Source organism: Protopterus annectens, chromosome 1.part1 (genome assembly GCF_019279795.1).
Source record: "Protopterus annectens isolate FY-2018-M chromosome 1.part1, PAN1.0, whole genome shotgun sequence".
Classification (NCBI taxonomy): domain Eukaryota; kingdom Metazoa; phylum Chordata; order Ceratodontiformes; family Protopteridae; genus Protopterus; species Protopterus annectens.
The window spans coordinates 271,685,807-271,708,377 of NC_056726.1; the positions used below are offsets into that span (position 1 = coordinate 271,685,807).

At 45.2% G+C, this 22,571-nt stretch overlaps 1 protein-coding gene across 1 annotated transcript in view; it reads right to left on the minus strand.

The window, feature by feature from the left end:
- The window catches only part of TBC1D32 (TBC1 domain family member 32), a 1,886,357-nt gene that overhangs the window by 431,311 nt on the left and 1,432,475 nt on the right, over positions 1–22,571 (minus strand). The window contains exon 24 of the mRNA XM_044086982.1: positions 20,425–20,491. Coding sequence (XP_043942917.1) covers positions 20,425–20,491 — 67 coding nt within the window. The remainder of the gene's footprint in view (positions 1–20,424; positions 20,492–22,571) is intronic.

Below are 22,571 nucleotides of genomic sequence, written 5' to 3' on the forward strand. Positions count from 1 at the left end.
TCATAACCAGTGGGTAGAATCCCAAAGCAAAGGAAAAGGGAGGCTGGCAAACTAAAAAGCATTAGGGGCTGCTAACATGCCCTGTAAGACTGCAGTGGCAAACCCAGCCCTGGACTTGGAGTAAAGAGGGAGATGGTAATGCTTAGTAAAAGTGTGAACTGAACTCCAAGTAGCTGCTTCCAAAATATCCTTAGTAGCTACACCCCTCAAAAAAGCAGTAGATGTGGCAGTAGCCCTAGTGGAATGAGGTCTAATCCCAGCAGGAACATTCTTCCCATGATGAGAATAACAAAAGGCAATACAATTAGCAATCCACTTTGAAATAGTCTGCTTTGAAACAGCTTTTCCTTGTGAACTCAAAGCAAAAGAAACAAATAACTGTTGAGTCTGTCTGAACTCCTTAGTTCTGCTCAAATAGTAACGTAACTGCCTGTGTATATCCAAAGAATGCAAGATTTTTTCCCCCTTATTTTGGGGATCAGCATAAAAGGTAGGCAAATGGATAGACTGGTTCAAGGCCACATTAGAAATAACTTTTGGCATAAAAGTAGGGTTAGTACGTAAAGAAACTCTATCCTTATGGAATATCAGAAAGGGTTCAACTGCCATGAGAGCCTGCAATTCAGATACCCTTCTAGCAGAAGTAATGGCCAACAAAAAGGCAGTCTTCCAAGACAAAAACTTCAATTCCGACGTGGCTGCAGGTTCAAAAGGAGGCAAAGTAAGCTTCTCCAACACAAAATTGAGATCCCAGGAAGGAGTAGGAGCTCTACGTGGGGGTCATATTTTTTGCCTCTCTAAGAAATTGCTTAAACAAAGGGTGAGAAAATAAAGGAGGGTCACAATCATAGTGAGCAGAAATGGCTGCAGCATGAACCTTCACAGAGGAAAATGACAAACCCTTGTCTAGTAATTCAGTAAGGTACTGCAGTGTAAAACTCAAATTAGGTACCGAGACATCAAAGTCCTTAGCTGTGCTCCAAAGAAAAAATCTCCTCCATTTATCAGCATAAACCTTTCTAGTGCTGGGCCGCCTGGCTTCCAAAATGACATCCAAAACCTGTTGAGGAAGCTGAGAACCCACAGGCTCTAAAACAGAATTCGCCAGGCCGTTAGATGCAGGGACTGCACCCTGACATTGAGCAAATGACTGCTTGACTGGGACAACAAGTGAGGAAGCTGTGGCAAAGGCCAAGAAAGCTCCTGAATTAAACTCCTCAGCAGAGGATACCAGTGCTGTCGTGGCCAATCTGGTGCTATTAAAATCATGCAAGGCTTGTCCCGCCTGACTTTCAAGAGTACCTTGGTAAGGAGAGGCAGAGGAGGAAAAGCATAGACGTGAAGGTTGTTCCAACTGAAAGATAGAGCATCCACTTTCCAAGCTTTTGGGTGAAACATCTTTGTGCAAAATTTTGGTAGTTGGAAATTTAGAGGGGAAGCGAACAGATCTATGTCTGGAGTTCCCCAAGCCACTGTCAACTGTTGGAATACTTGAGGATCCAATTTCCACTCGTGGGGATCCACAATTTGTCTGCTCAATACATCTGCTACGGAGTTCTGTGCCCCTGGCAGAAACCGTGCTTGAAGAGTGATGTGCAAACTCAGAGCAGTCTCCCACAATATCATAGCTTGTCTGCAAAGAGGGTAAGAATGGGTTCCCCCCTGCTTGTTGATGTACCACATGACTGTAGTGTTGTCTGTTCATATCAACACCTGTCCTGGTTGAAGTAGGCCCTTGAAAGCCATCAGGGCAAACTGGACTGCTAACATCTCCTTCATGTTGATATGCAAATGCTGTAGTCTGGGAGGCCACGTGTCTTGAATCCATTTCCCATTGAAGTGTGCTCCCCAAGCCAGGTCTGAGGCATCCGTCGTTATGATCTGACTCGCCTCTGGTCGGGTCACAGAGAGTCCCTTGTTTAGGTGACATTCCTGTGCCCACCACAAGAATTCCTTTTGGATGCAAGGTATTATCTGAATGACAGTGTCCAAATCGTGGCAGTGTTGAGTCCATACACTTTTGAGATACCATTGTAGCTTCCTCATATGCAGTTTGGCATTGGGAAGTACCAGAATGCAAGATGCCATGAACCCCAAGGCTTGAAGGACTGTCCTTGCAGTCAGCCTGGACAGTACTGATAATTGCTGGAAGTATAGATGAAGAGTTCTTTGTTTGTCCGGGGTCAGAAAAGCCATCTGAGAGGCTGTATTCAGTCTCACACCCAGAAAGCACATGTCCTGAGAGGGTACTAGACTGGACTTTGTTTCGTTCACAGAATACCCTAGGCACCTTAAAACTGCCATTACATACTGTAGATGTTGAAGCAACTTGTCTTTGTCTTGAGCAAGAATCAGGCAATCGTCCAGATAAGGATAAATTTGTATTCCCCTCAGTCTTAAGAAAGCTATTACAGGAGCCAGAACCTTTGTGAATACCCTGGGCGCAGTAGATAAACCAAAGGGCAATGCAGAGAACTGATAATGAGAAGTACCAGCCCAAAAACGCAGGAATCTCCTGCAGCTGGGCCTGATAGGAATGTGAAGATAGGCCTCTTTGAGATCCAGAGTTACCATCCAGTGATTTTTGCCTAGAAGAGGCAGAAGTTGTTGTAATGTTAACATCTTGAACCTTGAAATGTCTAGGTATGTATTGAGAATGGACAAATCCAGAATTGGCCTCCAAGTGTTTCCTTTCTTTGGCACTAGGAATAGACGAGAATAAAACCCTAGGCCTTCTTCTGACGGAGGTACCACCTGGATTGCCCCCATCTGTAAAAGCAAAGAAATTTGTTCCTGAGCCTCCAGCCTTTGCTGAGGAGGTACATCTGGCATGCCTTTGAAAGGAGGAAAAGTGCAAAAATAAAACTTGTAGCCTTGATTTATTATGTCCAACACCCATTTGTCCTGGGTGACCAAATGCCAATTTTGTTTGAAAAGTGCCAACTTTCCTCCTAGAGGAGCTGCCAGAAAAGAAGGATCTGGCAGCTGAAGATACAGGTCATTGGGTCTGTTTACGAAAAGGCTGACCCCTGCCCTCACCAGAAGATTGTGCAGGAGAACTCCAAGTCCTAGGTCTGAAAGAACCGTGAGCGTGAGCCCTGCCCCTACCACGTCTAGACCTGCCCTTAGACTGAAAATCCGAAGAAGGGTAAGACCATCCTCTTGCAGGCCAATTCCTGCTAAACTTAGGGGGCTGCACTTGCAAAAATTCCTTAACCGTCTGCATAGACTTAGCTTTGTCTTCCATCTTTTCAAAACTGACTCCACAGGGGAACCAAAAAGAACTTCAGATTGAAGAGGAGCATCCAAAATCCGAGCTTTAACATGCTCTGACAAATTTTGATCCTTAAGCCAGGCATGTCTACGAATAACTGAACCAGTAGCAGCCACCCTGGAAGAAGCCTGAAGGGCATCAAAGCCACACTGCAAGGAATGTTTACCAACTTGATCTGAAGCATGAACCAAGTCCTGCAATTCCTTACACTCTATACCCTCAGATAGAGCATCTACCTTAGATTTTAATTGACCTAACAGAAAGTTCTGATACTTCAGCATATGAAATTGGCAATTTAAAGCCCTCATAGCTAACGTAGAAGAGGTGTACACTTTTTTACCCCACCTATCCAACGCTCTAGAATCTTTATCCAAAGGAACTGGATTCTTAACTACAGAAGCCCTGACACCTTTAGGCCCTTGAATAATAGTTTCCGGGTCAGCTCTAGGACTCTTATACAAATATTTATGTGCCTCTGGAACTCTGTAATACCTGTCTGGCTTGACAGGGGCAGGGGGTAAAGAATCAGGATTGAGGGAAGCTTCAGAAAAAACATCCTGAACAACATCCAAAACAGGGGGAATAGTCAAAGGTCTATGTTGTGGCAAAAACAAAAATTCCCTAAGCCTCTTACGAGAATCTGAAAAATCCTGACCTTCCCACTTGAAATGCTCCCTCATGGAATGCAAGGTTTCAGAAAAGGAAAAATCCTCTGGAGGAGAAGCAGAAGGACAGGAATCCTCTGCATCCGAATCTGAATAGGGAGGAAAATCCTGAATATCCTCAGCTGAGGACTCAGAGTAATCAGAGGAATGCTCCATTCCCTCTAAATTTGTCTCCACCCTAGGCCTCTTCTCTGGAGGGGGCATAGAACCCCTGATCAAAGTAATCAAATCCTCTGCCATTTTCAACAGATGTTTTTTAGGAACAGAGCCCGAAGAACTAGGGCTATGGCCCGTACCAGAAAGACCAGGTCTAGCCTTAGCAGGGCCTTTAGTGACTGAAGTAGAAGGCCTAATAACCTTTTGTAAGGATGGAACCACAGAAACTTGAGAAGCACCCTCGGCCTGGCCTAACTCCTGAGAGGCCAACTCCTGTAACAGTAAAGGTTCCCCCTGGGATTCAGCCGAGAACTCGGCTGGATCCACAGATTCAACCGTAGATTCCATAGAACCGGCGTCCGCAACGGACGACTCATCCGGTTTAGACCTTAAAGATTTATCTTTTCGTTTTTTTGTGGTAGCGGGAGTCGGAGGATCCGACGGCATGTTGTAGTTACACCGCTTACCGAAAACCAACCTAGCACAGTCTAATCTGCATTTAATGGTGCGCTTATTAAATCTAGCGCAAAAGCGACACCCGACTACGTCGTGCTCAGGCCCCAAGCAAGGAATACAGAGAGAATGATAGTCCCTATGAGGTATCTGTTTCCCACAAGAAATACAATTATTAACTTTTTCTGACATCCGGATTAACTGAGGCAAGAAAAGACAAAAATTTTCCCCAACGGGGTACTTAGCCCAACTTGGTCTTCGGTCTGAAACTCGAAAATTGAAAATTTCAGAATGCCGAACGGCACTTGCAAACGCTGCTTCTGCTTCAGACCACGCGGCAAGAAAGACTGAGGATATGGCGTCGGTCATGCGCTTAAGTACTACTACGTACTGACGTCAGCTCCGGGCGCCCATGACCGACGCCAGCCTAACTCTTTGGTATTCGGGCCGACCGAGGACAGTGGACTACCCACTGGTTATGACTGCAGCAATGTGAGACGAAGAACATCAAGATACGTGCTTTAATACAGAGGGCCTGAAGGTCCGACACCCTTCTAGCAGAGGTAATCGCTACCAAAAAGACAGTTTTCCAGAACAAGAATTTCAAATCAACAGAAGCTACAGGTTCAAAAGAAGGTCCAGTCAGAGCCTGAAGGACCAAAGTTAGATCCCATGGAGGGACGGGGTTCCTAGTAGGAGGTCTCAAGAGGAACGTACCTTTCATAGTTTCATAGTTTCATAGTATAGTACTAGGCTTTCTGCCCTGGGGCATTTGTAAGCCTAGCCATAGTGATGTGGCTTTTGCCACCCCATGAAATGGTACAAAAATGTACAGAATAAATCTAGAATACTGTGCCTCTGTCTAGTAGTGACACAGTGAAGGTCCCTTAATATAATAGAATTAGTTTACTGTGCCCCTGTCTAGCAGTGACACAGATGTGACCCCTGGGGTAAACTTACGATCTCCCATCCACTCATCAAGATTTCTCTTGAAGAGAGTCAGTGAGGGGCTCTGCCTAATACGAACTGGGATCCTGTTCCAAAGCATGGGAAGCCTCTGGGTTATGAATCTATCTCTCCAGCATGTCCTATTAATACTTGTGCCGAGGTTTAAGTCTTTAGCTCTCATGGTCCTGATGGATTTGGATTTTTTGAGGTGGAGCATGTCCATCAGATCCTGATTGGACATGGCCTTGTACGTCAGGCAGAGATCACCTCTGAGCAGGCGGTATGCTACTGAATAGAGCTGAAATTTCTTTAGTCTGGCGGAATAAGACATATGTTGGAGACCCTTGATCCTTTTGGTGAGGTACTTTTGTGGTCTCTCCAGCTGTTGCAAGTGCCGGGTGAGGTACATACCAAATGGGGCATTGTACTCAATCATGGGTCTGATGAGGGAGGAATATAGGGGTACAATGACATCCTTGGATCTGGATGTGAAACCCTTCAAGGTAGAATGTTTTTCTAACCACTTTGGCAACGTGGGTGTCAAATGAGAGGTCGCTGTCTACTTGGGTCCCTAGGTCTCGGATTACTTTTTCCGTACTCAGTGGGTTGCTGTGTATGTGATAATTTGTGGGTACTTTGTTTTTTCCAAAAGGGATGACTATACATTTTTTGGCATTTAGTTTAAGGCCGTGACTACGGCACCAGTTGTCCGTTTCAGTGAGGCCTTTTTGTAGGATGTGTGTATCTGCTGGTGTATCGACTATGGCGTCTAGTTTGCAGTCATCTGCGAACTTTGTCAGCCACAGCCCTCCCATGTTTGCTTTAACATCTGAGAAATAAATGCCGAACAAGAGGGGTCCCAGGACAGATCCCTGTGGGACACCACGTGTGACTGGCTTTGAGTCTGACATTGCTCCAGCGATTTTAACTTTATGGGTTCTGTCCTTTAGCCAGTTTGCAACCCATCTAGTGACATAAGGGTTTACTTTTAAGCTGTTTAGCTTATCTATGATGCCTGAGTGGGGTATTGTGTCGAAGGCCTTAGCCAAGTCCAGGTATGCTGTATGGACTGCTTTGCCCTTATCAATGGCTCTAGTGATTGTTTCGAAAAAGTCAACCAGGTTTAAAAGGCAGGATCTGCCCTTTACAAAGCCGAACTGGGTGGGGTCAAGCGTCTGTAGGTCCCCTATCTCTCCGTTTATGAGTTCCATAATGATTCTTTCCATAGCTTTGCAGACCAGGCTAGTCAAGCTTATGGGGCGGTAGTTTCCAGGGTCTGTAGAGGCACCCCCCTTGTGGAGTGGGACCACTGTTGCTGTACGCCAGTGTTCAGGTACATATCCCGAAGTAAGGCTAAGGTTAAATAGCATTTTTATGTGTGGGTTTAGCTCCTCTTAGAGTTCACGTAACACGCACCCCGGGATACCATCAGGTCCCATTGATGCTGTGTTTTTTGCTTTGTTTAGGGCGGTTCTCACTTGGACATCTGAGATGACAGGGAGATTACATTCAGCTGGGATAAGTATTTCTTCTTTTGGGGGTGAAGGAGGGGAGAAATTTGCACTGAACCTGTCAGCCAGAATGTTAGCAATATCTGTGGGTTCAGTGTATTTTTTGTTGTTGTGAACCAACTCTGAGCATACCTGAGGGTTTCTGCCCAGGTTTCTAACATAGCTGAAGAAGGCTTTGTGGTTATCGTTAGTGTCCTTAGTGATTTTTCTCTCAAAGTTTGCCTTGGATGTTTTAATGAGAGAACTTAATTTTCTGCTAATGTTAATCAGAGATGTCTTCCCTTCATGGGATTTCGCTCTGACGTGCAGTAGCTTCCTTCTTTTGTTATACAATTTGTTTATGGCTGAGGTCCACCAGACAGGACGCTTACATTTGGTGGAGAGGGACTTGGATTTGTTTGGGATTGCATGATCCATGCATTCTTGGAGATGTCCACAGAAAGCATTTGTGAAGGATTCAGCATTGTGGGATGTGGTATCCACTGGCACAGTGGGCTTAAAGGATACCATCTCAGTCTTAAGAAGAGTGAAGTCTGCTTTTGAGAAGTTTTTCACTGTGGTCTTTTGTGGTGGGGGTGGAGGTGGGATATGTATATCCAGGGTGATTAGTTTGTGGTCAGATCTCACTAGTGAGGGGTATACTTCCGGTGTGGAGCATTTTGTCCCCATGTTTGTGATGATCAGGTCTAGTATATTATCTCCCCTAGTGGGAGAGGTGACTAGTTGTTCCAGTGCATTTGAATTTATGAATTCCAGGAACCTTTGGGCTAGGGTATTATGGCTAGAATAATGTACCCAATCTATGTTTGGGTAGTTGAAGTCTCCCAGTATGATGGTATTTTGTGATACATTCATATCCTCCAATGTCTTCAGGAAGGCTGAGTGGGGTTCTTGAGATTGGGAGGGTGGTCTGTAACATGCTACCAGTTGTATAGCCATTTTGCCTATGGTTAGTTGCACCTGTATGGTCTCTGATACTTCATGTGTTGCTACTAACCTGGAGGTGTGGGTGTTCTTTATGAATATGGACAGTCCCCTCCCTTTGTGGTTCGGCCCGGGTTTTGGGGCCGAAAAGCATGATACGAGGTATAGCCTGGAAGCGCTGGGGTGCTCTCAGGAGCCTTGAACCAGGTTTCAGTTACTGCACAGATGTCGATGTTCTCCATGCTGAGGAGTGCATCAAGTGCCTGCATCTTGAGATTTAGACTTCTGGCGTTGAGCAGCATTACCCTTAGTTTTTTCCATTTTGTTTTCTAAGGAGGTGGGTTTGTCTTTTGAGCCTTGCCTAAAAAGGCACTATGGGGTGGCAAGAGCCTTAGCCAATATCCGGAAGCCCAGTGGTGACAGGTGTAAGCCATCCCTTGAAGCAGCGTGGCTTGTCCAACATATCATCCCAGGCAGACAGACATTGGATCCCCTTAGAATGACACCAGTACTTGAGCCAATTGTTAAAGCTGATCATCTTGTCTTTGTATTGTGGTATCATTCTTGGTGAGGGCAAGATGCTGCTCAGGGTCAGGGTCAGGGTCATACCAGCCTGGGCTACATAATCGGAGAACTCCTCTATGTCTCTTTTCATGTAGTCCAGGGAGGTACGTCTCAGGTCATTCACACCAGCATGGACAATGATGGAGTCATATTTGTACTTGCTTTGGAGTGACCTGAGTGCGTGTGTTATGTGGCGGATTCTAGCTCCCGATAGACAGCTCACAGTCACCTTCTCCTTGTTCAGCCTGGTCAGTGGGACATCAGTGTGTCTGACTATGGAGTCACCTATTACTAGTGTATCAGGCAAGGTGTTTGGCCTTAAGGGCTGCGATTGGTCGACACACTGATTTATTGAAGTATGTGTTGCATGTGTTTTGTTTTGAGGTGGTGGATTTTTGGATGTCTGCTTTGGGAGCCTCTGTTGTTTTGGTAAGTTTTTTATTAGAGCCTCAGAGTATGTCTTTGTGTTTTATGTGTTTGGTTTGCAGTTGTGGTAGGTCTATGTGGGACTGGGATTGTTGTGTGTGTGGTTGCCATCTCCTCCTGTCTGGTCATGCCAGCCCTGAGTTGAGAGAGTTCAGCCTCCAGTTTGGCTATATAGTTGCATCTCTCACATGTATTTGTGTTTGTTGGGAGGAGGAGAGGGTTGTCTGTGTACATGAGACAATTGTAGCATTGTCTCAAGATGCCCAGATTGACCAGCTGAACTGGAGACGATGCCAGTAATCTACCACTCGACATGCTAGAACAATATAAGGGAGTGGTATACCTTTAAGGGAAGTGGGTATTCACAGGGGTGGTAAGTAGATGTAGTGCTTTACTTAGTACGAGAGTGCTTACTTAGTAGAGAAGTATTGAGAACAAGTGCTAAGCTTATAATACAGTGAGTAGTCTGGTTATACTAAGAGTAGAGCTTCCTTAAGGGAAAATTTGAAGAACAGACTTGGCGGAGCCAGAAAAAGTTTAACCTTGTTTAACCGGCTATGCATACGACCGCGCAAAGCCGTGCAAATGCGGATTTTAAACAGTGAACTACAAAAGAGCTGTTAATGGTCCCAAACAACCAATTATTACAGCTTCTTGTGCTGAGGTCACTTCCCCCAAGGACAGGTAGGCTGCTCAAGGCTCCCCACTCCCACTGGTGAGCAAAGAAACTTCCTTCTATCCAAGTAAGGTAATGGACAACATAGGAACTACACCACAGCCCAGAATACAGCAATGCCTGTAAACTGGTCTAAACTAGTCGAGGAAGGCGGGAAAACAAGGATTATTTTTTTTGTTTTTTTGGTAGAAACACACAGAAAATGCAGAAACAGTGATAAATTAGTTACACAGGCTAGCACACTTTAGTGGGCAGCCTCCACAGTTAAATTAAACAAACAAACAAGCAAACTTTCGATCAAATTCGACTAAAATGTAACTTTAAGTGCAGATTTTAAAATAATGCAGCAATCAGTTAAAAAACAGTTCAGGCTAGTTCAAGGTAAGCTACAGAAGCTATTTCAAGTGAAAAAAAGCAAAGATACTTAAATTCAGAAGGTAGTCGCTTTTCTGAGTTCCCTGCTGCTAGGACCACTCTGTAAACCCACGTGGAGCTTGTCTGAGTAGTATCAATAGCAGTTTCAGAAAAGTCTTGCAAATCTTGGTGGACACGAGGGAATTGAGATTGTCCCCAATGTGAAAATGGGAGATGGCACCATTTGAACCTTTACAGTAGAAGAACTGTCTCCTTGCTGAAAAATATGAGATAGGAAATAGAGCACTGCTGGGATGGGAGCAGTGAAAGTGTCCAATTTCCTATGAGATGCCCAAATGGAAAAACGCTTCCATTTACTATTATAAATCTTCCTGGTAGAAGGCTTATGCGCTGCTACCAGGATAGATCTGACTGCAGACGAGATACCGGGAGTCCTAACAACTAATGGAACTGGATCAACCAAGCTGAGAGCTTGAGATCGACCAGATTCGGGGGTATCAATCCCCAAGGATGAGATAACAGATCCGAGATGGGATCCAAGATCCAGAGAGGAGCTATAAGATGAGACCGTAGGCACGGGAACCAGGCTTGACGAGGCCAGAATGGGGCTATGAGGATAATCTTGTTCCCCAACCGACGAGCTTTCTGTAAGAATTTTGTTATCAAGGGAAGAGGAGGATAAGCATAAAGAAGACCGGGTGGCCAAGCATGAACTACAGCGTCTCTGGGGCTTTCCCCCAGAGGGGGAATTAGAGCAAAAAACTTGCTGTACTTTTCATTGGAATGTGACACGAAGAGATCGCAGCAAGGCTGACCCCACTTGCGGAAGATCTGTTTCGCTACTAAGGGATTCAGAGACCACTCGTAAGGTGAGAGGATAGTTCGACTCAGTTTGACTGCTAGGATGTTGGACCGACCCGGAATATGCGTTGCTAACAGAAAACAGTTGGTGGATATTGCCCAGTCCCAAACTCTAATGGCATCTTGGCAAAGAGGGTAAGACCTGGTCCCCCCCTGCTTGTTGATGTACCAGACCACTGACATGTTGTCTGACTGAATCGCAATAGTCTCTGGAGGGAGAAAGGCATGAAGGGCTTGCAACGCTAGAAGCACCGCCCTCATCTCCAGAACATTGATATGCAGAATGGTCTATCTGAGTCCACGTAACTTGGACAGTTCTGCCCGCGTAATGCACCCACACCCGAGGCGAGAAGCGTTCGTGGTCACCGTGGCTTGGGGTTGCGGCATAACAAACGGTCGACCTTCCTGAAGCTCTCAAGATTGGAGCCACCAAATGAGGGAATTTCTGCAAACTCTGCTGAGAGGAATCGGTAAGTCCAACGGGTGGTAAGGAATGGACCACTGAACCTGCAAAGTCCACTGGAGAATCCTCATGTGTAAGGTAGCTAAGGGCGCGAGACTGATTGCTGCTGCCATGGACCCTAAAGCTCTCAGGACTGACTCTGCTGACGGGGCCGGTGACTGAAGAAGGGCTAAAATGTGTAAGGTCAAACTGCGAAGTCTGTCTGATGTCAAGAAGGCCTTGGTCTGAAGCGTGTCTATTTTGGCCCCTATGAACTCCAAGACTTGAACTGGTTGAAGGGATGACTTCTTCAAGTTTATGGTGATCCCCATTTGGGATGCTAGAAGTAGAAAGCAATCCCTGGCTAAGCAGAGTAGATGCCTGGTGGGGGCGGTAAGGAGCCAGTCATCTAGGTAAGGAAAAACCTGTATTCCCTGAAGTCTTAGGTGGGCCGCTACAACTGCCATGACCTTGGTGAACACCCTGGGGGCTGTGGTGAGACTGAAGGGTAGGACCCTGAACTGGTAATGACTGGCCCCTAGCCGAAAGCGGAGGAACCTCTTGAATCGCCTGTCCATGAGAATGTGATAGTACGCATCCTTGAGGTCTATGGATCACATCCAGTCATTTTTCTGCAGCAGGGGGAGAATGGATTGAAGCGTGACCATCCGGAATTTCTCCTTGGCAATGAAGACGTTCATTGTTGAAAGGTCGAGAATCGGCCTTAAGTCCCCCGTCTTTTTTTGGCACCAAAAAGAACTTGGAGTAATTGCCTAATCCGGATTGGCCTGGGGGGACGTGCTGGATGGCTCTTTTTTCTAGCAGCTTTTTACCTCTAAAGCTGCAGCCTCCCACTGACTGGGTGGGACATAGGGGAGGTGCCTCGACTGAGGCGGCAGGTTTATGAAAGGGATTGAGTAACCTCTGGATATTTGAAGCACCCAGCGGTCTGCTGTGATGGACTCCCATTGGGCTAAGTGCTTCGAAAAACGCCCCCTGACTGCCTCCAGAGAGGAGCAGTCGGGCAACCTCTCAGGGCTACTGCGTGGGTCGGTCAGAAAAAGGTTCCCACGGCCCAAAATTTTTCAGCCCTCCTCTGCCTCTGGGCTGGCGTCCACCTTGTCCCCCTCTGCCTCTGAAGGACGAAGGGTCCGGAGCATAACGAGACTGCTGAAACTTCCGGAACCACATTTTCTTTTGTCCTCTCTGGTTCCTGGAAAAGGACCTTTGAGGAACCAAGAAGCGGACTCCGATGGCAGACAGCGTCTTCCCATCTTTCTCGCTCTGAACCAATGTGTCGCAGACGGTCTTCCAAAACAAGGTAGAACCGTCGAATGGTGCGTTCGCGAAGGATGCTTTGAAAGGTTCCGCAAAATCACAAAGCCGGAGCCAGGCGTGATGCCTTAAGGTGATGCCGGACCCGCTGGCTCCAGTGGCCCCCTCTGTGGCATGGGAAAGTAGCGGCATAAACGTGTTTGAAACAGATTTCAGAATGGCCATGTGAGCCGAGAAAGTCCGTTTGTCCTCGGCCGACATGGACTCAGGGGGAGACTCAGCGTATTCTTTCACCAGATCCCGCTGAAGTCTAATTATATGGGCCAAATAATTCAGCACCCTTATGGAAAAGGTAGCTGAAGCAAACATCCGCTTCCCGATACGATCCATCGTCCGGGACTCCTTATCAGGGGGATGGATCGAGGAACTATCCTGGGCAAGTTCCTTCTTGGTGGCTGCCACCACCACCATGGCATCTACCGGGGAACCCTTACTCCAAGCTGTCCTTTCCACAGGGGGACTAAGAATCCTATCTGGCCTCCTGGGGATTGGCTCTACAGTATCTGGTTCCTTCCACGCCCTGGTAGTGATGATGTCAACCAGGGGCTCGGCCGGAAGGGACACCCAAGAGGTAGACAGGCCTGCCCCGAACGCCTCCAGGAACACTGACTCATCTGAGGAAGGTTTTTGGGCTGACCACCCTCCTTTAGGTGAAGCATTTCCATAATGTCTCCAAAGGAGACGTCCTCGGGGGGGGGTGACCTGGGGTAACCTTACCCTTCCTCCAAATCGGTGTCTTCCGTGAGGGACTCAGGGGAGTCCAAGTGCCTCCTCTTACACTTACGTTTGTGAGGGGCCTCCTCGGTGGGACTGTCCGAGGTGGGCTCACCAACAGGGTCGTGTTCCACCAGTGGAACGGGCTGGGGCATCAACGCAGGCTGTCCCTGGGACTGGATGATGGAAGACAAACCCAGCTGCAAGGGAGTGGGGGGCGGTATCTGAAGAAAGAGCAGGGGGTCTCGAACCTCTCGAGAGGACCCTCTCCACCACGTCGAAAGCAGAGAGTGAACTGATCTCTCTGGGCTCCATGGTTAACACCCTCGGATCCAGCGAGGGGATCGGCGTCGGAGCCGAAGCTCTCAGACTCGAGAGGGAAGTGTGCTCTGACTGAAACAGAGCCGAAGACACACTGGCCCCCTCGGATCCGAGGCATGGCTCTCGGCCCCGAGAGCTCAGATCCGAAAGGGGATCCGACAAACTCGAGGGCATGGCTGGCGTCGAGCTAGCAATAACCATCGGAGCCGACTCCCTGACTCCGAGAGTCCTCACTTCCGAAGGCTCCAAAACCCGATAGTGGATCGGAGAAGAAGCTATTGGGGCAAAAAGTGTGGCTGAACTCACCCCCCCCAGAGGGGGGGAAGGCAGCAGCACTCCCATCTGCAGTTGGGTTTGGAGGAAACTATGCATCATCCGGTCCATATCAGCGTTAGAGAGACTACGGATTGACCTACAGGAGGCCACCGAAGCTGGCTGGGAGGGCCGGCGCGATGACATTGAAGATGGTCAGGCCTCCTCCTCCAGCTCCAGGGGAAAAACATGGAGAACAGAGCCGAGGTGAGGAAGGCCCGGAGATCTTCTGGGGTGAGGAGAGCAGCTTAGCATGTGGGGCTGAGGGGGCCGAGTCGGCCTGCCGCTTGTGGCTTCTATGCCTCTCTTTCTCCCTCTCTCTTTCTTTCTCCGTCTCTCTCTCTCTCTCTTGTCTTTTTTTGAGTCTCTCTCTCCCTGGGAAGAAGTGGGAGGTTGAGTCCCAGCCAGGGGAGAGGGGACAGCAAGCTGAGCAGCCGCAGCTGTAGTCACCGAGGGAGAGGAGGAGGAAGCCGACTCTGTGGGTAGGAGACCCACCAGAATCAGCTTATTCCTCCTATCCCTCAGGGCCCGGGGGTTAAAGGCTGCACAAATTTGGCAGCCCGATGATAAATGTGGTACCCCCAGGCAGAGGACGCACTGAGTATGGCCATCCGGTGGGGAAAGCTTATGGCCACACTCAGTGCACTTAGAAAAGACGGCCTTTGGGGCCTTGGCCATGACTTCAAAACTAACACACAAACGCACCCACACAAACACTATAAGGGGAAGGGTTCACTAGGCTTTAAACTACCAGGGTAAGACTCAGGGGTTTAAACTAGGGAATTATACTAACTACAGACACAAAACCTAGAAGATTTTGAGAAAACAATTTACTTACAATAGCCTAAACGCTAGTAGCTCAAGAAACTCGTGCCTGACAAAGCCGCGGCAAACAAGATCTGAGGATTGGAAGGAGGTAGCAGGGTACTATGGGTAAGGGGGAGGAAGCTCGGATCTCTAGCTTGGAAAGCTGCCGGCTCGGATCCGGGTCAGATCCGATACCCACAGGTCCCACAGGTTGATGATCAAATTAAGTTACCTATTTCAGATATATCTTTTAAATCTGATGTTGTCCTTTTCATTCTTCATCAACGAATGGGACAGAGTCCCCAGCTACATTAATCTTGGGTTGCCTCGTGGAAGGATATTCTGGAGAACCAGTGAGCCAAAGGAAGCTTTGCTTCTGGATATTAGATCCGGTTTGTAATGAGTAACAAAGATATGAGCATTGGAACATGTCATTGCTGCACAAATATCATCAACAGAAGTTCTTGACCAAAAGACAGATGAAGTGGCCATGGATCTAGTTGCGTAGGTTTTAGGCAGTCTTGGTAAGGACAAAATTGTTGAGAATAGATTGAAGAAATGCAGTCAGTTATCTGTTTAGCCAATCTGTTTGATGAAAAAAATAAAAATAGCTAATCTAATTTTCTAATTTGTTTTGTTCTGTGTAAACAGAATCGTTATTATCTGTGCACATCCAGAAGATGTAGCATGTATTCTCCTTTGTCTGAAAATTTTGGAAAAAAAAACTTTAAATGAATGGATTGGTTAATATTAGATTCTGAGGTGACCTTAGGTGAAAATGTTATTTATTTATTTTATTTTACATTTGTTTACCGGGAAGGTCCGACTGGATATATGTCCATTTTCAGTGGAGGCCCGGGGAGAAAAGTTCCAAGTTAGCAGATTACATTACATTAGAAGCAATAGAAGCATTTATAATTAAGTAAAATATGCAGTCATCATATATTAAATTACTTTAGAAACAATAAAAACGTTTAGAATAAAGTAAAATATGCAGTCATCAGTAAGGTTACAAACAATTTTAGAACCTTGTTGACACAATTAGATAAAGCATCTTAAGTTACACACAGTGATACATGCAAATAAGGGCTTGGACCTCCTATAAAGGATCCTTTACCTCCCTGGGATGTGATTGTGGTGCTACAACGTCTGGCTCAGAAACCAAAGGGAAGGGTTTGTTCATACAATTACTCTGTCTTTGTGGAAAATAATATAGGGAGTATTTGATGAAAGAGCCTGGAGTTCAGAAATTCTTTTTGCAGAAATGATAGCTACTAAAATAACGGTTTTCCATGAAAAGAATTTTAAATCACTTTTTGCTGAAGGTCCAAAGGGTTTCGGAGCCAGATGTCGTAGCACAACAATCAACATCTCTGGGATGTAAAGGATCCTTTATAGGAGGTCCAAGGAGAAAAGTGCCTTTAAGAAAAGCTTTACATAACTTAGAAGAGGCCAGAGTAATTTTTATCTCCTAAATGAAAATCTGAAATGCCTGCGAGTTTAATTTGATTGTAGAAAGACTAGCTGCTTCTTTGAAAAGTGCAGCCAGGAAATCAACAACAACAGAGACTGGGATGGAAAAATGGTCAACATTATTTCTCAATGCCCACAAGAAAAATCTTTTCCACTTACTCTTACAAACCATTTTGGTGGAGTCTTTTTGCGAGAATAATAGAATGGTATGTAATGGGGAAAAAAGCCTGTTGTTGTGGGGGGATGCAAACAGGTAGTAGCAAAGGTTGGTTCCAACAATGGAAAATTTCTACTGCCACTGTTTGTTTGAAAGACCAGTCTTGAGGGATCAGAATGGACCTGCTTAACTTGTCCGCTAGTACGTTGGTTCTCCCCGAAATGTGCGTTGCAACTAGAAAGCGGTTGGCAGAGATCGCCCATTGCCACACTTTCATTAGTCTCTCTGCAGAGAGGGTAAGACTAGGTTCCCACTTGTTTGTTGAGGTACCAGACTACAGACATGTTGTCGGTCTGAATCGCAACACTCCCTAGAGAACAGTATCTTTGAATGCCTGCGGTGCCAAAAGGATTGCTCTCATCTCCAGGACAATGATATGGAAATTGGTCTTTTGAGGGGACCACATGCCTTGGCCAGTCTTTCCCATGTAATGCTTCCCACCCCAAATGGGAGGTGTCTGTAGTCACCAAGGCCCAAGACATAGATGGGCCAGAACTAAAAGCTTACAAAAATACTGATTCCTCTGGAGAGGGATTATTGGAAAACAAACCACCTTTCTGCCAAAGGATCTCTAATATGTCTCCAAAGGAGATCTGGGGGACCCTTCTCCTTCTTTAAAATCAGTATCCTCAGTGAGAGATTCCAGTGGGGAAACTATGTGCCTATTCTTGCACATTTGCTTCTGATGGCTCGCCTCTGGGGGATGTTCAGGGGAGGTGTCAGAAGAGGGGGGGGGGGTTCCTTTACAGGAACTGAGTGGAAGCTAGCTGGAAATAGCTGTCCCTATGGAATAGGTCTGATGGACTCACAGCTCGCAACCGAAGAGGGAATAGGAAGTGGATTCCAGGGATGAGAGGCCAGATTTCTAGAGACAGAAAAAGCTCTTTTTGTAACCTCGAGGGCAGACAGACAAGTAGAAGCTGTGGCTACCTGCACCACAGCCAAGACTTCCAGTACGGGAAGATCACTACTCTGACTGGATGCATGCCTGAAGGAAGGGACCAGAACCAAGCTATCCAGCACCGAGGATCTGACGGGCAGGTATGAATCCGATAACATCGGAGTTGATCCTGGCCCCATGGATCTGACACTATCGCTTCAGCACCCATTCCGATCCGATAGAATCGGATTAGAACTGGTCAGGGATGCTGTCTGAGTTGAAGTGATTCTTTCTGGATATGACTCTGGACCGCTAGGAGCCATCTGATCCTGGGGCTCCAAAACTGAAGGACAGACTGGAGAAGGAGACAGTACTGTGTGAGAAGTGGGTGGAAGACTCAAATCTGGATCTGAGCTTTGAGGAACTTTCATATCATCCTATTCACATCTGCTTCTGAAAGACTTCTGGAGAACCTACAGGATGTGGTAGATGGGGACCTAGAGTGCTTTTTGGGAGTTTGCATAAAGGGGAATGAAGCACAGAAGATACCAGATCCAAAATGAATTCTGGGGTGTGAGCTCTTGGAGTATGTGAAGTACTGGGCTTCAGATCTGAGGGCTTAGGATTTGGTAACTGAGCTGCAGGGCTTGCTAAAATCACAATCGGATCCAAGGTTTAGGATCCGGAAATTTTGGATCTGAGTAGCGGACCTTCGGGTTTGAGGATGCTGGATCCAAAATCTTTGCAACTTTAGAAGGCAATTCCGAGGAAGTCCTTGGGGACTGCAATGGGGAGCGCTTCCTACACTCCAAAGGAGCTTTTGAGCTTTTACTGGGGGTTTTAGCCTCTGAGGAAGCTACAGAAGGGGGAGGAAGACCCTTCAATACAAGTTTGCTGAATCTGTCAACTAACGCTCTGGTGTTAAAGGAAGACATATACAGTAGCTAGTGTTTAAATGAGTTGCTCCGAGACAATACATGCACTCCGTGTGGGATTTTATGCCCACAAGTGCATTTTTTTTAAATCCTGTCAGCTTGTCAGCTATGACAGTTGAAGGATGATAGACAGGAAATTAAAGAAATAAGATTTTTTTTTTAATTAAGAAAGAAAGGAAGACATTACCAGCAACGATAATAAATAATTAATCTGCAATGGTGGGTAGATAGAGCAAAAGAGTAAATAAGAGAAAGTTACTAACTATGGTAAAAAGGATATACTATATAAATTACAGTAAATGAGAAGAAAAGGAAACCGAGAAAGGTTGTACATAAAATGGATATAAATGAAAATTAATTAGCTTTCACTTAAGAAAAAAATGCAACAAGTTTTACAAAATGCTCATAGAGAAGGAACCTACACCTCAACACAATAGCGGCAAATGGCATCTGTGGTAATAAGAATGGACTAGGGCATTATGGGTAGAGGGAGGCACTCAAGAGTGGAGATCGAGAGTTGGATCCAAAATCTAAAGTATGGGGCTGAGTCAGATCCAAGGATCTGATCCATAACCTATTTGTTGAGGAAAAATAAAAACGACAACATTAGATCTAGTTTTTGGAACCTTTCATCAACAATAAGACTGAAAGCATGGCCACTTTTTCCTATTAACACAGTGAGGATGAAGATGAATGTTCCCATTTTTGTTCTGCTGTCTCCAGTATTTCTGTTTACATCACACTGTGGCTACAGAGTGCATTCTGACTCTTTTGTAGTGTTTGTCATTTTCCAGGAGGGATCCTTCTTAAGATACAAAAAAATAGAGAACATTTTCACATTACAGTCCAGTTTTGTGAGCCTGCATTTACAGCAACTTCAGAACAAAATTTTCAACATATCATTTTTTTTTATCTGGAACATTCCAAAGAAATAAAATGAGGCAAATGAGGTCTACTTTGTGATACTGATATCTGACCACTTGACTCTCACCTCAGCAGCCACTAAGTTCCAATGCTGCATTAGACAAATGAATTAGGACACTATATGCAGCTAACTTTAATGTATTTCTTACAGAGGTGGATTTATGCTCTAGCAGCCAAAACATCTACTTCCACCAGCTTGAAGAAAAGGGGAAAAATTGTATTTACTTAAGTCCAAATTGGTGCATCCCTGAAGACAGAATATTTAGACAGTATGTGGTGTAAGGACACAGACCCAAAATTTGGTGTGCAGGGTGATTCAGGCCCCCTTATGATCTCACGAAAGACATCTGTCCTTTAAGTCAGTTAACAATAAAGATTGAAAGCACAATTTTGTTCTGAAGTTGCCGTAAATGCAGGCTCGTAAAATTGGACTATAATGTGAACATGTTCTCTGTTTTTTGTATCTTGGGAAGGGTCCTTGCTGGAAGATGGCAAACCCTGCAAAAGAGTCAGTTAGAATGCATGACGATCTACTAGGCAATGGGACTGTGGTCCATGATAGGCTGGGAGTGGGAATGTAACCTTTCGTAACTCAAACTAGATTCAGCAAATTTACTGAGAAATTTGTGATAAGTGAACTGAACTAGAACAGAGCTCAAGTCCTGACAACCAGTAGTAAACAAGTGGACAGTGAGGATCTACTTCTCTTTTAAGAATTTCTCCAGCATAGTTAAAGACTGGCTATTTTAAGATTCTTTGAGGGGACTACTTGAAGAAGATTAAGTTTTGTCAGGAGAATCCTCTTAAGCTGTGGATTATGTAAATGTTAAGACACTTCCTATTCAGTGAATGAAAAATAGGTTATTAGGAGGTTACTAGGCTAGCGGCCCTACAGCTTTTACAAGACTAGGTAGCAGATATCTGCTTTGCGGATGAAAATAAGTCAACAAATTATTTTTCATAAAGATAAACAGTTTCAACTAGAAGGCAATGTATAACTGGAGTATATTCAAGGACTCATAAAAATATCACAAGTATATTATTATGCATTTTAACCTTGGCTTTGAATGTTCTTCTGTAGTTTTACTAATTGCAAGTTCACAATATTAATCTGAACTATGGGGAAATATCCATAATAATTTTATGAGACCCACTTCCAACACACACAAACATCTGAGTACACAAACATCAAACATTTAAAAATAACAATAAAAATTAATACACAGCATACCTTACAGTCATTTTTATGCCTAGTTGCTGCTCAGATGAAAGAGTTTGGTTCTTCAAATTTGTATCACCTATAGAGGAAAAATTGTTCATTGTGTAAAAAAAATGTGGCCACTATATTACTTCTTATTAAAAATAAATTGAATATACACAAAATGGCATTGAGGTACATTCATCTATCAGGATAGCTAAAATACGAAAAAAGTTAAATGAGCACTAAGGTCATTATTAAGAAGCAGAGTGGTTTGTAAGAAACACTTGCAGTATTACAAAATTTGGAATTCTACCAAATGACTTAATTCACCAACCAGCCTGTTTTCAAGTAGCCATAGCTTAATCTGTAAAGTTATTGACAGTCTTCCTCTGTTGCTCCTACAGTCAGATTACATATCTTTTATACAAAACACTGTCACCTCATGCCATTTTTATGTCTCCCTGTGAAAAATTCCTAGTTTTCAGATAAACACAGGCACAGCAACTTGAGTGCAGGCACACAAGTTATTTGCAAATTACAGCAGGTATACTTCAAGGACATGTATCTAAACTCAAATACAAAGAAGGATAGGAACAGGATATTTATACTTCAATGAGGTCTCTTCCTCAAAATAAACAGTGCGAGAAAACTCTTCATTTCAGTATATCTTACATGGAAAGGTCACTGTAAAAGAAGATCATAGCATTGAGGTTTACTTACAGGTAAACACAGATTGGTTTTGGCCATTTTTATTTTCGCATTGTTGCCTCACAGCAAGAGGTTCTCCCGTTCGATTCTCGGCTGGAGTGCGGGGAGTGCCTTCTGTGTGGAGTCTGCATGTCCTCCCCGTGGTTGGGTGGGCGTTCGAAAGACATGCGTAAATGGGCGTGCCTTCATTGAAGGTTGAACGTTGAGCTGGCACCTCGGCGTTTGTGAAAATCTACTGCCAATCATTAGCGGTCCGAAGTTCCGCTGTGGCAACCCCTAACCGGGAAAAGCTGAAAAGACAAACAACAACAACATAATCATACTTGTAGAGGTCGATGCACCCTCCCCCATTGTTGTCATAGTGCCTCTCATCCATCACCAGGTCTACCTGCTTCTTCTCCATTTCCTGGACTTCTCCAAGTGATCTGGTGCCAGCATGGACCTTAAGAGCTTTCTTGTGATTGGTGACAGCAACTGATTTTGCTGCTGGATGAAGGGGGTGGTGGTCATGCTATGACCTATCTTTGGTTCCCCACCAGTTCCCTGCATTTGTCAAAATAGTCTGATTGCTACTCCCCTTTGTAGATCATGTCTCCCCTCAGGAAGCATCTTGATGAACACCCTCTGACAAATTCCTCCATGCCAGTGTCTCAGACACCTGAACTTGTGTCACCTGGGCTGTTACAGCTTTAACCTTCAATGCTTGCTTTATTGAGGTCAATGATGAGCTCATGCCAATATAGATAATGAAGTCTGCTTGCACGTGTCCTATACAACTACAGCTGGCATGTCTCCTGTTAAGGAGAAGTACCTATGGTAGACAAATTACAAAAATAAGCCATGCAAACACATAAAAATCCATGCAAAGTAACTAATATAATGTAGTGTACCATCTTAATAAGAAGTTATGTACCTACCATAACGTTCCATGTTAGTTGTCTTCTTCTCGCCTTCTTTCTTGCTGGATGGGTTCAGAGCCGATCCTAGGCTCCGACTCGGCCAATACTAAAGCTCGAGAGATTATTCCACCAGCTCGAGGCTCCCCTATATCCCACAATGCTAGGCGGTAACTACTCAGATCTCGTTTGATAGCTAAAACCAAGCATTTCTGGTCTCCATAGAATGGAGAAGAGAGAAAAGGAACCCACCTCTATATATAAACCTGTAGGTAAGCTACCACAAACATAAAAGGGAGAATAGAGGTGGTAGAACATGTGGGAAGGAAAAACCCCAATGGAAGATCCCAAAAATTCCTATCGGTCTGTCCAGGCTAGGGGGAAGGAGGGTGGGACGCAAGAAAGAAGGTGAGAAGAAGACAACTAACATCGAACGTTATGGTAGGTACATAACTTCTTAATGTTAAGTTGTCAATCTTGCCTTCATTCTTGCTGGATGGGACCGCGTCTCTAGCACCTTACCCTGGGTGGCCTATCGGAACAGACTCTTGAGAACAGTGGAACCAAAGTTGG